The sequence below is a fragment of the Chroicocephalus ridibundus genome, chromosome 2 (assembly GCF_963924245.1).
Source record: "Chroicocephalus ridibundus chromosome 2, bChrRid1.1, whole genome shotgun sequence".
Classification (NCBI taxonomy): Eukaryota; Metazoa; Chordata; class Aves; order Charadriiformes; family Laridae; genus Chroicocephalus; species Chroicocephalus ridibundus.
The window spans coordinates 12,571,454-12,588,326 of NC_086285.1; the positions used below are offsets into that span (position 1 = coordinate 12,571,454).

Below are 16,873 nucleotides of genomic sequence, written 5' to 3' on the forward strand. Positions count from 1 at the left end.
TATATTTATTTATGCACTACTCCTCAATCATCTGTCTGCTCTTTCATGTTTTTCTCCTTTTGGTCATTATGCACAGTAGAGTTAACCTAGAGAGTCTGCATCATCAAGAGCTTTTCAGAACTATAATGCATCACTAATAATGACACTGCCTATGTCTGTGGGTCATAAGGGCTCTGCAGAACTAGCCATCCGATACTCCACGCTACATTTGAAGAGATAATATTGTTCCTGTTGAAGGTTATTCTGCTGCCAAGCCAACTTCCAGGGAGGATGGGAAAGGAGAGGTGGTAGGTGGCATCTTCATTTTGGCTGGCATCTTTACTATTGGATTACAAGGGGCAGTACATTGCTGAAAAGCTATGATACTCAAAGAAAGAATTTGCAGACTCTGTAGTACAGCAAACTTCTGATTCAACTGATACCTCTGACACAGGAATTTACTCTCTTTAGAAATAGTTAGTAAACACCAATGCATTTTCAACAATACGAGTAGGACTTACTTTTTATTTTTCTGCATTTTAATATCTAAGCCCTGTTTGACCTGCTTATGTAGAGTACATCTTTGATGTCCATCTACATTACCTCAACGGCAGAGGTTAGAAGGATTGACCTCCATAACTCCTGGCATGCTTGAAAATGAAAAATTTTAAAACAGAAGCAATAGGTATGAACCCAGGAGCCAAAGCCCTGGTACCTTTGTCCAAGGTCAGCTACTACATCAAATGCGATGTAGGGCAGTTTTCTCCTGCGAGCAAGATGGCATTTTCATACGCTTAATCAATCCACAATGGAGGATTGGGAACTGCTGGGGATTTTTAGGTTTGTATTCTTGACTTTACAATAATAAACTTGTAGCTAACAGAAATCACTCTTTCCTCTCTCACATGAAAACGCACACGTATGTATTTTTAAAACTTCACAAAAGAAATCTACTTAAGGGAAATCTGCCATGATGTCTTTGTTGATGCTGAATCCTCCCTGCCAGCTCACAGGGTTCAGGCTGTTTAAAACAATACCATTAGACTTGGTGTGTAACACCACACTGTGAAGGGAAGCATTACCAGTGCAAAAAAGTACAGGACTTTGCTTAAACTGAAGACAGAAAAATTGTGAAAGGCAACTGCCATTGCCTTTAGCTCTTCCAGAAAGAAGATCCTCTACTTTGCCCACCTTATCATCTGAAATAACAGTGAAATCCATGCGCATCTAGTGCAGCTCTTACCAATTAGGGAAATTATTCAAATGACCTAATGACCTGACTTAGATGATACTCAGACTCCGATGCTCTCTGTCCAAGTTAGCAAATAAGCACATGGAGCAAAAACACTCAGGCAGACCACAGAAGAAATAGATTTAAGATAGGCCTTCCTGAATCAGGACCAGATTAGGGAGAAATCCAAATGACGGCAATAGACACAGTTTTCAAAACAAAACCAGAGGTTTTGATTCTGTGGGGGATTGTCTGGGGCTCTGACTGCTGGAAGGGGATGTTCACTGTCCTCTTAGAGGCAGGGTCCCTGCTGTATATCACACTGTGCCATCAAAAGCTCTGGAGGTCATGCTGCCTGAGGAGGACTTTGACCAACATGGCCATAACTGAACATGCTTCAATACAATGAATCTGGGGCTGGGATTCATCCTACAAGACCGTCGCAGTGGCTGAAGTCAATATGTTGGGGATCACGACCATCAGCTCCCTCTGCACGGCAGCATTGCACGATGAGATCCACAGGAATCATACGCTCCTGCCAGAGGTAACCCCTCCATTTGCAAGTACCCGTGCCTGGTGATACGCTGCCTTGATGCCATGGGGATGCCATAGTGTGGATGGGACGATTAAAGATCAGGGAGAGGCAGAGGTCTGTAACATCACGAAAGGCAGGCAGGCAGTGAACAGGGAATGATTATTCACTGTTTCATGCAATCCAAGCACTAGAGACGGCAGGCGTGAAGCAACAAAAGGGAGCACTTTTTGACAACACACTAAATCACTGAACTCCCTGTGCCTGGCTGTTGTTGAGATCAGAAGTGTCAGTGGGCTCCGGAGAGGACTAGACAGGTCTGTTGATGTCTAAGATATGACGATTCAGGTGCAAACTCTAGCTGAGTAAATTGCTTGCTGCATGCTAGAAAGATATACTGAGGGGAAGATCACCATTTAAATGTCCTTTTTCTTAATGCATCACTAACAGCAAATGTTGAAGACCACGTACAGAGCTAAACTTCCTATTTCTAATCCTGTGTGACTTTTGTTACATTCTTAGGTACAATCAATTCCTAGAAATGAATAGGGTGGCCCTCTTCTCACATGTTCAAGAGAAGGTCTTCATGAGAGACTGGTTATCAGTTTAGCCAAAATGCCATTCCAAAGGCACCTAGCGCCTTCGATACATTTTTCTAGTATTAGTTCATGGATCATAAACCACAGTAATAGCGTCTACATGCTAATAATCACCAGTTGAAAATGCATCTGTAGTTAACCTGGCGTGGATTGCAACCATCTCCTGCTACCAGTGGTGAGCAACTGCTTTCATTTGTATCACTTGTCTTTCTTGGGTTTTATTTCTTTCTCTGTTATTTTCATTATCATTACAATTTATTATTATTATTCATTATTATTATTTTCATCATTATCATTACTATTATTAAAATCATTAAACTGTTTTTGACTCAATCCACAAATTTTCTCACTTTTACCCTTCTGATTCTCTTCCCCATCCCGCTGGGGCGGGGGGAGCAGTGAGTGGCTGTGTGGTGCTTAGTTGCCAGCTGGAGTTAAACCACAGCCCCTTTGTAAAAAAGGCCTAAAGGAACGTGAAACAGGATTTGAATCCGTTTCGGCTAGTGAGACTCTGCCTGTTGTGTCCAGGAAGGGCCACTTACTCTCACAGGATGCTCAGTGAGCAGAAAACTTCAGGGATACGCAAACTGCTTCCCTGCCTTGCTAGTGTTCTGCTAGACTGCTGTTAAATTGTTAAGACAGAAGAAGGTTCCTCTGCTTGTTCAGAGCAAACCACTGAAGCTCTTTAAAACGCCAAATTACTAGGCAGATACAGGGTGCTATAGAAATTAGTGGAAATAAATTGGAAGTGAACACTGAAATAGGGCTGATTTAAAATTAATTCATATTTTTATTTTCTTTTTTTTTTTTTTTTTTCCAGAAGCTAATAGTAACACCTAAAAATGTGTTGCATGTGCCAAGAAAAAAATTGCTATCTTTATCACTGGAGTCTATGTTTGACCCAAGACAGGGCTAGGCATGATGTCCCTGAAAACAGTGAAATTTGCTATTTCAGAAAACACAGCTTACCCTGTCCATGAGAGCTATTTTAAAGCCAGTGCAGGCATGAAGCAGTCTTAGCATTACAGCAGCAATAAGAAAATGGTGTTACAGTGTTTGGCTTGTACAAACTTCCTACATTACCTAAAAATAACTAAGCAGCACATTTGGGAAACATTACGCAGGAGGTGCCTGCACAAGCTCATCATGTGCATAATATGTTTCCTCTGTGTACTTCTCGTATCTTTTCCTGAAAATGTAGCCTCTCTGGGACCAATTTCGAAGGTTTCTCAGGATTTCTTTTTTTCTGTGTGCCTTTGCTAAGATATGTAAAAGCCTGCCTGTCCCTGCACGGCAGAACGGTGTGATGTCCATGTGCTGCTCAGCAGCAGAAACCAGAGGGCTGAGCTCCCTCGCTCCATCAACAGCTATTCCCCTCGGTGCCGCACCATGATCAAACCAAGGCAGATTAGCAACAACAGGGGACAAACAGCCCATTCCTCCCACCCACTGGCTCTAATAGGGCAACATGTCACTGTGTGTCTGCCTGGAAAAGAAACCCATCTGGTAGGTGATACTAAAACTCAAAGAGTTGCTCATTTGGTTCGGAACACTTCCCTCCCTTTTTTTAATGACTCCAAGATGCGTTACAACCAGCGGTGCTGGATAACACGCAATAATTGCTCCTAAGTGACAAACGGGAGGGATTACTGAGGGTTACTCAGTCCCAACTGCACACTCCCAGACCTCTCGGTGTTGTAAAGACTTCACAGTCCACAGCGCTTCCCTCCGGCTCTGCAGTCACCGGTACAGGGAGTGTCAGTGACTTCGTTCAGGTGTGAGGGCCCAAGAGAATCCCCAAGGGGGCCCAATTAGAATAGCTGATTTTTGGGTTACAGCGAGTTCATTTTAGCCTGAATAAATCGTCTCTTCTCAATTGGATTTGATTTTGTTTTCCCGCTCCCCTTCCAGGTCATATCGCAGAAGTAAAAGAGTAAACAGTTTTTCAAATAAAGGGCTTGTTCCAGCAGTGTTTACTTACGCAAAAGCCCTTTTGCAACCAAGGAAATATAAACTGGGGGAAATACACTACACCAAAATATCCTGTCTTTTAGTGGCTGTGAGAAAAGCAAGTGAGCAAAGTAAGTTAAAATAAACAACAAATGAAAAGTTGTTCCACAGTCCCGTAAACCTGAGTGTACACAACTCCTTTTTGTAAGCAGCTTTTCCTTTGCGTTCATGGCACACCATTTACAGCTGCCCCCTGCCAGGGTCTGCACAAGGAAAAGTGGGAAGGTGAGTTGAGATTAACCCCTGCTTTGCTGGAGACTGGAGAACGTTCGCACTCAGCATCAGGGAATTTTGCATTTTACATCAGGAGTGGGCTTATGGCCTGCCAATATTTGCAAATCCACCTCCTTTCCACAAGTGCCCCTACAATATAGAGCTTTTATCGTTAAACTTTTTTATTCATCTGCCTATAAAGAAAAGAGACTACTTACTTAAATTGTCTTCATCCTCCATGGTGGTTGTGCCAGGACTCAGGTACTTGAAGGGCGCTATGAAGGTTGACAGTATGCTTACTTTTTCTAGAAGAAAACAGAAAAATAAAGAGACATATAAAATCAGTATTTTGTCAGTGCATTCTGATCTACTTCGCGCTTTTTCTCAGGTGAAAACATCTCATCAAGTCCATTTCCTTTTTGTTTTCCCCGACTCTATAGTCCCACCCAAATTCACAGAACTGCAACAGGTTTATTTCAGCTGCACATGCAAACACCAAATGCATGTCCCTCCTGGTTACTGCCCTGTGTAGTGCTCCTTGGCCGTGCTTCCCAGCAACTTCAGAGCTGGGAATGCGGGAGGCTTGAGCTGTTCCAGCTGAGAACGGGGAGGCAGGCAGCCCTGGGAGCAGGGACATGAGAACCGCTCCAATGGACGAGACCATCAGCTCGCCTCCCCTTGTTTCCTCTCCCTGACAGAGGCTGAACCAGAAGTCTCAGACAAAGCTCAAGTGTTGGTGGCACAAGACACTACAACATCTTCTAGTCCTAGAAATTGTTGATTTGATTTTTGGGAAACCTTTATGGTGTGCACAGGAAGCTGTTATCCAAACAATATGAATCCCACTTGAAATCCTTCTTATTCACGTTCATATTAAGTGCATTTCCTTCTACCTGCAGTTTCTGTTTATCCTGCAGACAGTAGACGGCACAGACATTTGCTTCCAGTGCCACGATCAGCCTCTGCATTACATCCCAGGACAGACTGAGCAAAATGAGAACCGGTACTGATTTACACCAGCTCAAAATTTGGCTCAGGATTTACCTACAGGGAGAAGTTGCTGTTAACACAAACACTAGAAACAGGGGTATATTGCTTTATTTAGTTTGCTAACTAGTTTATTTAGTTTGCCTTTTAGTTTTTCCAGGCTGAATTCCTCCCGACAAACTATGGGTACTTTGCTGGGGACCAGCAGGAATGGAGTGTCTACTTAAGGTAGCAGAAGAAACAGAAATACACCTTACAAAGGTGATTCATAGCTTCGAAGGACTTAGTTGCTTTCCTAAAGTACCTCTCTGCTTAGAAAGCCTCGGTTAGGTGGAAATGCTTTGAATCCTGCACGTTGTGAACAACACTGGGATTTCGTCCTGTGGCAGAAGCAGCAAAACCAAACGAAGAATGTCTTCTTTCAAGTGACACGGGAAAAATTATTTCCATGGGGACTTCCTTTATTGGTGAGAAAATATATTTCTGAATTTCCTTATACTACCTGGCTACTGATCTACCACTGGTCTGGAAGGCATTCCAGGTTAAGAGCTCTTAAACTGTTTTTAGCAGCACATCTGTTAGCTTTTTGGCCTTGTTCTTTCTACATTTGCAAACACTCTTTCCTCTTAAAGACTGTTGTCAGACTCCATCAAAAATGACAGCAGATGTTTGACCTTAGCTAGGTAACGCTACAGCTATTACGAGAAATCACAGTAAAAGCTGACTGCTCTTTGTTAAGTAAATACAATAAGCAGAATAAAAGATTGCCTGAAGAAAACCTTTTTCTGTCCAGAAACCTTTCAGTCCAGACTAATATACAATTAGAGTACAAATTAGCCTCCTTGAATTGCAATTTCATTAAGGGATTGTGGTGATGTCATGAACCAAAAGAATGAAGCTATTTATGAACGCTTTAGCCAAAAGATTTTCCTAAGTGAATACTTCGATACCTTTTGCTAATGTGCTGCTCACTGAGAAATGTGGTGTCTCTGTATGACACCATCTCAGTGCGTGTGCGACTGTTGGGTTGTGATCGGGACAAAGCCTGATCTCCGCTCCCAACGTTCCCAACCAGTTTCTTTGATTAAAGTGAAAAAAGTGTAGGCTTTTTTGGGACTGAATCCAAAGGCTACATTTGGTAAGGGGAATGCTTCAGATGATAGACGTAGGATCAGGGCAGCCCTTGGCTTCAGCACCAGCGATGCCTGTTGTGTCTGGCTGCTGAGACGAAGTGAGCTGAAGTGCTCTCTGCCTGTGCCTGACTGCCGACGGCTGTCAGACCTTGAGAACTAGCCCTCAAGACACTGGATATCGTACCCAAACTTAAAGCTTCTTCTCTGAGAAAATACTTTCACTTCTTGTATGAAGTTAATCCATTCACCAAGCAATGAAGACACGTGCTTTCTTGCTGAGGTTGCTGCTGCCTACTCCTGACACCAGTCAAACCCATGTAGTTTTACACTATACCATTATTAGTAAAAGGAATATTCTATGATCGATCTTTCACCCCAAGATTTTTTGTGCACGCAATAGGCCAGATTTACAATGTGGATTTAAAATTTATCAAATTATTTTCCCTTTTGCCTTAAGGGACCCTTTGGCCACTGTTTCCCACCTGTCCGAAGACCTTCTCAAAGACCTTGCTGGGACCTTTGCTTTGTGGGGTAGAGAAATGGGATGACCTGTAAAATTGAATGTATTCTTAGAGCAGGAAGGGGTGGGCTTGGGTCAACCAAACTCAGGCAGGCCCTAATAGCAGGATATCCTTCAATCAATACAGACAATAAAGATCATACTTTAATATTTCAATCCATTGGTTGAGCAATGGAAGATTTAGTGTGTGACTGGAAGGAGGAGGAGGGCAGGGTTTTGAGTGGGCGATGTAAGAGAAGAGCTGTAGTATGCACATAGAACAGATGAATTATTGAGCCCGTGGAGGAGGGGAAGGTAGATGTCAGGATAATTAAATGTAGGTGTTTACGGGAAATAATCTGGCTAGGTATGAAGCTATTCGTATGATTGTGCACGTCCATCTTTTGCATGTTATGGCCTACTGCCTTATACATACCATAGGACATTACTTCAGCTTTATTGTCAACAGTGAAATTCAGTGTTATTTTGGTTTACTATTGCAGAAGAAGATTAGAAGAGTTGTGTATTCACACTTTACAGTCCTGTATATTTTAATGTCCATCACAATTAGTCTTATTTCCAGCAGTTTGATGAACTCTTATGAAATAAGAATAAAGGACATCGCTGGATATGAAAAAGCCACACAGTTTCTCAGAGCGATACCTTTAAAGCTTCCTTCTTTCTCTCACTCTCTTCTCCTTCCATGATTTTATTTTTTTTCAAAAAGAAGCAATGACAGGTTAGCCCAAAATTAGAGTGGCTATTTTCACTTTATAATTGTAAATGGTCTCTGTATTTGTCTGAGGAAATTATTTTTCAAGGCTATGAGAGAGAGTCTAAGAGGACAAAACAAGACATTTCAAAAACTCTTTTCTCCAGAAAGGCAGAATACATAACCTTACATTTATAAGAACCAATACAAGGAGCTATTATTTCTTGCATTACAATTGTACCACTGACATGACATGAAGGTGTGATTTCATGAGGGTCTACACGGACACAAAGGAAGATGTATTTACAGTGGAAATTGAGAGACAAAGACCAGGTATAGTGGGATTTATTTCTATCCACCCTGGAATACTACTGCAAGACAATAGAATCACATTTTGTAGCGTTTTCCCTACAAAAGCATCCTTCCAAGTGATGCCAAGTGGAACTCTGCTCCAGTACCCTAAGCAAAAAAATCACCATTTCTCCCAATGAGAAGTCCATTATAGGAAGAAACTTCACTCCCCTCTGTTTTGGGAGGGAAAAGGATCTGAATTCACACTTCTTAAGTACATATGTTCCAATAACAGCAAATAGTCAAAAAATAATCATGAACACTGTTTTGACAGTAGCAATACAAATCATTTAAGCAAATCCATAAACCATCAGCCAAGATATGTTTTGCATGAAAACCAGAAAATTATTCAGTCCAAATGATTCACCAAAGCCTGGCATATAAGGCAGCCAAGTTTCCACTAAAATCTGCTCTTTTTGTTGAAGTTGCACTTGCCCTGTGGATGCACTCAGAAGACTGGTCAAAAGTCCTGTAAAGACGTTTTTATTGTGAAGAAAAGAATACACATATACAGCTATAAACAGCATTCATGCCCTTCACCCCTATCAGTATTTAAGGGGCACCAGACAATATGGCTTGATCATCAAATGTACGGAAGTTCTTTCACTCTCAATCACCTGAATAAAAGCAATGGGAATGGCAGGAGCTCAACGCTTTTAAAAATCAGGCCTTATACATGTTGGACAAATTGTTTGGCGTTAAGAAGAGTAGACTGAGTGGGGTCATAACAACAGTCTTCAAATACATGAAAAGCTGCTGCATAGAAGGAAGGAGCAAACTGTATTCCATGTGCATTAACAAAACTAGGAGTAATGGACATAAATTGCACCAAGGAAAATTCACTTTAGACATTAAAAAACCCCCTTCCTAGCAGTAAGGATAGTGCAGCACTGGCAGAGATTGTCTGGTGGGGAGGTTGAGGAGCCGTTGGTGCTGGAGGGGTGTAGGAAGACGGTTGGCATCTGCAGGGTGTTGCACCTATCCTCGGACCCATCCTTTATAGTCTCTCCTACCCCTCTGGACCCCAGTAGAAAAACTTGTCCTGACCATGAGATCACGCAGCAGGCTCTAGCTCAAACTTGGAAAAACGAGTAGTATTTGCTAATATTAGCTAATCTCTGAGCACAGGCTTGTGGCATGCTCTTTTGCTTGGCAGCTAATGAGCACTATTAATAATTGTTTTTTTTTAAAAAATTCAACTTCTGAACACAAGAAGGATTAGACAGATGGCTACCAGTGGTTTGCCAGATCAGCACTAGCAATGTTTTACTGAATTAGTTTCATTCTCATACTCTAATTGATTACCATAAGCTACTTTACTTGTCAGAGGTTTGTTAAAAAGTATTCTTTCAAAAACACAATGCGGACATTATAAACCAGTCTTAAATAATTTGTTTGGTTTGCATACAGTAGGAAATTACTCAGGAAGGGTCAATTCTGATGCAATAATGTAAACTCAGCATGCAAAACCTCTTGAAAAAACCCTGATTTTTATTTCTCTAAAGCAGTATTTGCAGCTATTAAACCAGCTACATTTTTACAGTCCTGTTAGCCTTGATTTATTTTGAAAGGGGGGATATAGGGAGAGAAGAGAGCCTGCACATCAGGAGATGATTCTCTGTCTTCCTTCTCATACCTTAGTCAGTTCAGGCTTGGGCTGACAGTGATTGACAGGATGAGGGGATTCTTTACACAAAAGAAAAATATGGCAAATTTGCGGGGAAAATAGCCATGTCTTTAAACCACAGCACTTACTGAGAAGGGCTCACAGCCTTCTAAATTATGGCTTCCACAGCCACCACGCTGCATCATTTAGTTTAAGCAGCCAGTTTACAGATAGGGATTTACTTGCTTCGTGTCAGAATCAGCCTTTACAGATGGATTCAAGAACCAGCCGTTGAGCCATGAGTTACCGAGTGTGCAGAGCTGCAGCAGCATCGCCCGAGTGCTTCTGGCTCCACAGACAAGTGGGAAGGCTCTGTGCAATGCTCTTGTATACCCACCCTGATGAAGCTGTGCTGAGGCGCCTGTTGGTGACCACCGCGGTACCAGTGTGACTGGGAGGTCTTCGTCCGTCCCCTCCAGCTGGGTTTAAGTTAGAAGCGTGGCCTCTTGCTCCTGTATGGACACAGCGGCAGCTTTGGCACAGCTGTGTGCCTGCTGCAGGAGTTCCAGATTGGTGCCTTGCATTGCACAGGATGAATTCAAGCCTGTTTATCTTTGCAAGGGGCTATTAACACGTGCCCATTCCTCCTTAGTTTGTGTTTTGTTCTCTTACTCCTACACTGGGAGATCTGCAGGTGAAGCTTTGCTTGCGTCAACGAGCCCTTGAGAGCCATCGGTCCATGCAATCGGAGCAGCACATCTAACTGAGCAGTCCAAGCGGGAACAAAAATCCTGTGTACTGGAGGATATGAAAGGGTTAAAATATGGGGGACTGTTTCTGTCTGTCTGCGTGCTGCTTGGCATCCCTGGGAGTGTGGCCTCTGAGGTGAACAGTTACTAAAGATCCGCTTTTTATGATTCGTTTTTAGTCCAAGGCATTTGCAGTGATATCCCACCCTGGCCCACGTGGGAACACTGAGGAAAGCTTTTCTTGGAGGTAGCAGAGGAATATGCTGAGAGAAAAACCTTCTGGTTGAATAAGATTTTTGCCTGGAACATTTTTCTTAAAAGCAGGAAGACAAGGGAATATTCAGATTAAGGAATTTAAGTTTTTAAAAGAAAAAAAAATGTATTCAACATTACTGGTTTTGTTCTCTGCTTCAGCAGGGACCTGAAATGAAGACGTAATATATCAGAACACATTTTTTCGTGTCTGGTAACCAAAGGGAAGACAAAACCAGGGAACATTTGGATATTCAGTGCTTCAGGCGAAGGCTTTCAGCTGCACGAGGTAGATTGTGCTTTGAGTTAGGAGTCAGAGGTGCGAACCCAGAGCTGTGAAGTTTTCCTCTGGAACAGGGCAGCAAGATGCTCTGCATGATGCGGTGCCCATGCACACCAGCACCTGCCGCTGTGCCTCGCCTGGAAGTCGATCCTGCCAAGTGCAGCGGCATGCTGTAAATAGATCTACTTGTTGCCTTTATCATGTATGTATCTAGTTCTTGGGGCAGAGAGTACCTTTCTGCTCTATTGTTGTTCAGTGCTTAGCGCAATGTGATGCTTGTCCAAGACGAGAGCTCTGAAATGCCATTATATTAAATAGCAATAACAGTTTGTGGTGTTATGATACTGCAGAGAACATTGAATGTGAAACATCAGTTAGCTCAGGGGGCTGGCAACTGGACTAATGCTTTTACCTCTGTGCATCCTGTTCTGGCTGTTTACTGACCCAGAACCGCTACCTTTGGAAAGCTTTTGGGGAAGCTATGTGAAATCTTTTGCCGGTGATGATCCAAGCCCTAACACGCAGCGGCAGGTTCATGCTCTGCTCTGGCCGCTCTGCAGCCCTGCATCCCACCAGGGCCTTCGCATACTCATGCTCATTTACTACAGGGTCAAAGTAACCTCTACTTTAGGACTTAGGAAGCAGAAAGGGCCAGCAATAAAGCCATGCGTGTCAATTGTATGGATCCATCCAATACGATTTGAGATACGGGATATATCTGCTGGGATATGTTTAATTGATTACATTAGGGGCCTTAGCCAATGTATGCACCATCTGCAACATCATTTCTTTCCACAGTGGCACGTCCCGCAGCTCTCTTTTCCTCCTTTTCCAGAATGAAGATAGTGGGTTTTAGCCGCAGTTTCACTGCATGAATGTAAAAAGGCGTTTGAGTAGACAAATCTCAGGGGCTGTACTTCAGCGCTCCCTAACAGCCCACTCCAAGCTCCGTTACCACGAAAGACCATTTACAAAATGAAACACCTTGTGTTGTGAAATATTAGTTTCTTATTACTTCTAGTAAAGAGCAAAGTAAGTAAAAACACAAGGTGGTTGATGGATTTTTTTATAAGAAAGGCAATGTGTATGTGTGTTGTTCTCTATTAGATTCCACAGAAATCAATCTGAAATCTAGTTCAGCCTAGTAAAATTAGATCTAAAACTATTTAATTTTGTTGCAAGAGTGTTTTTCTCTCCTGATGCCTTGCTTGAGGACACATAGAGATAAAAACTCTTGAGTTATTATCAGTTTATGTGCATCTCCGTCTGCCTGTGGAGTGTACTATATTATGTGTTTTCTAAGTGATCTAGCTGTGGTTTGGAGATGGCAGTTTAAAAATCACATCTTTGCAAGCTTCTTAAGCTATTTGAACATTCATTTTGGAAATATTTTTATTTTGCATTCTATAAACTGACAGGCTTTTTTTTTTTTTTGCTTTTTTTCCCTCCCTTTTTTGGGATGTCATCACTTCAGAAAACAGGAGAAGCACAAGAGAGAATAATTGCATGAAAACCACCAGAGCTCAGCTCTGTGTGCTGAAGTCTTGCAATGGAGACCATAAAAATGGCCAGTGGATTTATTAAGCATACAATAAATCTGTGTGATTAACACTACCTATGACTGATTGTATGCCAGCTGCATATCAAACAGTGTTATCCAAGAGCATCTGTCTACACATTTAAGGCAAACCGAAGGGCTTCTTCAGTCACATGAGAAACTAGTTTGGCCAGTATTAAGGTGAACAGGTTAATTTCTCATTAGGCTGTGTCTACATACAAGTCTGCACTACTTAGGTAGACGTATCTAAATTGGGACAGAAAACTATATGAAAATGCTCAATTGGGCTTAAGAGAGGTTCACCCATTGCTAATTTAAACCTGTTAACGAAATGACGACTACATGAAACATGAGTGATCTGTGCCAAAGTAAGACTACCAAAGTTAGCAAGGGTATTTTGAAGGATGCCTGGAACCAGCGGAGCTGAGGTCCGGGGAACCAAAGCAGCTGCCCGTGTAGGCAGTACTACAGACTGAGGCTCAGGACTGTGTGTGCAGAAGGACATGGAGGATGCAAAGCTCTGTGCTGGGCCACCTGATTTTGAAAGGTTTTGCCACCTTCTGAAAGCAGCAGTCCACTCGGGTCCATAAAGTCTGAGGTGGGGTTGAGCTGTTAAAGCCAAGCTTCAGTTCTCCAAACTCTGAGTCTCCAAGTTCAGCCACCATCTGCTGTAAGAGTGGCTTAACAACCCTAGAAGAAACGGATGTCACTTTATCTTCTGAGAGGAGGCATCAGTATGGACACGTACAGATAAATGCCTGCTGAGATAAGTACAATAAAACCCTCTCAGAAGGTACAAGAAATCCCTCCCTATTGATTTTACTGGGGGCCCGGACTATTGATTTGGACTAAAAAACTAACTTGTAGATGTCCAAGGTTAGGAGACTTGATTTCTACCCCACCTTGTCTTGACCTGTGTTCTGGTGGGTGTTGTCACTGCCTGTCGCTGGATTACATGGTGTAGAGGAAGATGTCCCACTTCCCTGAGCAATGCAGCCCCAGCAAGAAGGCTCTGCTATTGACAGGTTTTCTTGATACTGTTTCAGTCCTTGATCTTCACATGGGTAACAAACTGGGTTGGTTGTTACTGAAGGAGGCATCAGGACTCCTTTATGCTCACAGAGCTCATGCTCACTTAAAGAATTGCAAAAATTAGGAGTTATTGTACATGAAGTAACTATAAGAAGATGTTTGGACAGGTGCAGTGTACAGTTAAGTATTTCTTTTACACTTTACAGGATGATAGTTTCACTGTATCATGTTCACCTAACACCGGCATAATGATGTGCTTCACCCCAACACAAACTGCTCTTCTAGCTCTTCTAAGCTATCATTCTCCAGTCTGCAGTAACGCCTACAAATGGACATACTGATACAGCTGCTCATCTCCCCTCCATAAGATGAAGGGACCAACCTGAAACGGTCCCAGCCAAGGGCAGACACTGCCAGTGAGCCTGTCAGCACTCCTCGTTGAGCCGTAACCCTCTCCTTCCCAAACTGAATACCTGCTTAAACATTAGGAAATAAATGGCCTGCATCAGAAAGGTCCAGTCAGCAATTAGTGGTGAAAGGCTTTGTTTAATCTGCTCTCTGTTCATCTACTGTAAGCCAGCCAAGTATGACCTCTCTCTCTTGTACTTCTATAATAATGCATATTTAACCTGAATCCTGCCCTGATTTACCCTTTATAACATAAGGCAGTCTTGTGTCAACCAATCTGTCTGCGGGCAGAAAGTAAAAGGTACTACCGTTATAATTTAGGAATGCTTTTACTGAGATACATGTGCTTATCGAGAGCAAACAATTAACTCCAAGTGATGTAAGAAGGGTGAGATTTACACAGCTTTCTCAGAGAAGATGCTACTGACAGGAGTCAGGTCTGCTAATTGAGCCAGTTATTTAAGTACTTAGGCACTTAAATTCCCATTTGCCCCTGTGGGAGCTGAGACAGCTGAAAGGAGTCAGGGGCTGTCCTGGGGCTGTTCCAGGTGTTGCTGGTATTACAGGGCCATCTACTACAAAGCAATTGCTCCAATTTCACCTGTTAAGGAATGAGCTTTTAACATTTATTAAGCTTTCCATCACAGCTTGCACAGAGTCTGAAAGCTTCAGGTTCATCATTGCTACTTTGTTAGTGTCTTCTTTTTGTCTTTTCAGTCCTTATTCGATCACAGCACAAACGGCTTTGAATCTATCCCTCAATTAAGAGAGGTGACAAAGGAAAAGTTGGCTAAAGCTTTACAAAGCAGGCTAAGTTTTCAGCGTGATGCAAAGGAAACTTGACACCTGACTCCCATCAACAATAATAATGGGGGCTATGCATCTAACCCTTTCTGCATTGTGCTGACATTGTACCCTTGAATGTTAGTACAGCCCAATAATTCTCCAAAGATGAGGCAGCTTATTTTCTCTGCCATTGCTGCTTTGCTGGCATTTTTATGGCATTCCCAGAAGTACTACCTGTCAGAGTTAGTACTTCCAAGGATGGCATTGCTTTGGGGTGATTGAGGATTGATGTAATTAAAGAGAAGGCAGTCTACTGCTTGCCTGTGGGTATTTTATATCAAGCGTTTCAGTGCACAGCTACGATTGATGATTTAAATGATGACAAAGTTGGGCTGCTCTGTATGTACAACAGTGATTTGAACTGGGAGTTCAGGGATGTGAGTCCGTTCTGAGAATGCTGCAGAAACGGAGCTTTCTAGGAAAGCTGCAACCTTCTCGTGAGCAATTAAATAACATTACTGCAAACTCCCAGAGACTGTTCACAGAAAGGGAGTAGTCCCCGTCACAGCTAGGGGCGAGAAAGATTATTATTTAGGAATTATTTGGAAAGGAATAGAAAAAACCCCATATATATTATCACATCATTGAATAAATCCATTAGGTGCAGTTGATGTCTTCAGTGGGATTATCCAATTAAATCTACACATGCTTTTGTACATGTCCACATCTGGAGCAGTCACCATAGACTTTTTTTATAGTTCGTGAAGACTTAGTCAATATACCCTGTGGCATTAGAGTACTTTAATTTCATCCTAAAGTAAGTATGCAAGTCCTGTTCTGTGACTTGAACATGTTAAAAGCCATGTGATATCAGACATATTATTATCTCAGTGGTCACCCTTTAATAAACTGGTGAAATGGTAAAATCTGATAGAAAAACTGCTCTTTAACACTGCAGACAGAGCTTGATAAGGATGGTCTGGGTACATAAAACAGCTCTCTGTGCAGAAAGAAGAGGAATCTTATTCTTCTCTTCCCTGCTATAATGTCCATAAACTCCAATTACATTTATAACTTTGCATTAAATTAAATATGTTATTTTACACAAGCACTTAAAAAGTCTACTAAATATCCAATAACAGTTTTCTTTATTCCCTTGTTAGCAGCTGCCATGGCGGCAGGACTCGCACAAGAACAAAAGTGATTTAGTGCATTGATTTGCAGTTGGCACAGCCCCCCGTTCTCAAACTGAACCGATTAGCTTTGCAGGAAAGTGCCATTTACTTTTTATCGCATTTCTTTGCTGCTCATCTGCCTTCGGTGGCTGCCAAGAGAAACGGCAGAACTGTAACCTTCTGAGCAGGTTGCTTACTTTCTTCAGCTCCAAAGTCTGCAATTCTGAGGACTAATTTGTCTGGATAGTGCTACAGCATCAATACACATACCAGGGTTACTGCTTTGATAGGCTGAAAACAGGTCCCAGTAAGCTCTTTCAGGCTGTTTCTACACAAAATTAACCCTGAAAAGGTAACCCAAGTCCCATCTAAACCAGGATTTTAGGGGTTTTCTTTCACCATTTACTAGAAAAGCTAATAGGACACTAAGGCATAATGTCTAGCTGGGAAGATTCCTCCTGAGTATGTCACTTTTGCTTCATAGACTGACCCTAGGGCTTGCCTTCTAATGCATAGCATTTGGAGGACTGTGTATACACTTCTGCACCTCTGATCTTCTGTGTATTGAAGCTGCTGGGGAACTCTTGATTCACCAGTTAAAAGTAAAGATTTTCTGCAGCACAGAAAGACTAGCAGCTGCAGTAAAAACAGTGGGAGTCATTGAATTAGCAATTATTTTCCCTTGAAGAACAATTCGTGACAGAAGTTCAGTTTGCTTTGGATAAGACTCCATAATTTCACGGGTCAGATCCTCAGCTGGAGCGAGTGGGTATGGCTT

General features: G+C 42.3%; 1 protein-coding gene across 1 annotated transcript in view; it reads right to left on the reverse strand.

Moving 5' to 3' along the window:
• ADARB2 (adenosine deaminase RNA specific B2 (inactive)) overlaps window positions 1-16,873 on the reverse strand; it is a 321,998-nt gene that overhangs the window by 111,990 nt on the left and 193,135 nt on the right. The window contains exon 2 of the mRNA XM_063324450.1: window positions 4,783-4,869. Coding sequence (XP_063180520.1) covers window positions 4,783-4,869 — 87 coding nt within the window. The remainder of the gene's footprint in view (window positions 1-4,782; window positions 4,870-16,873) is intronic.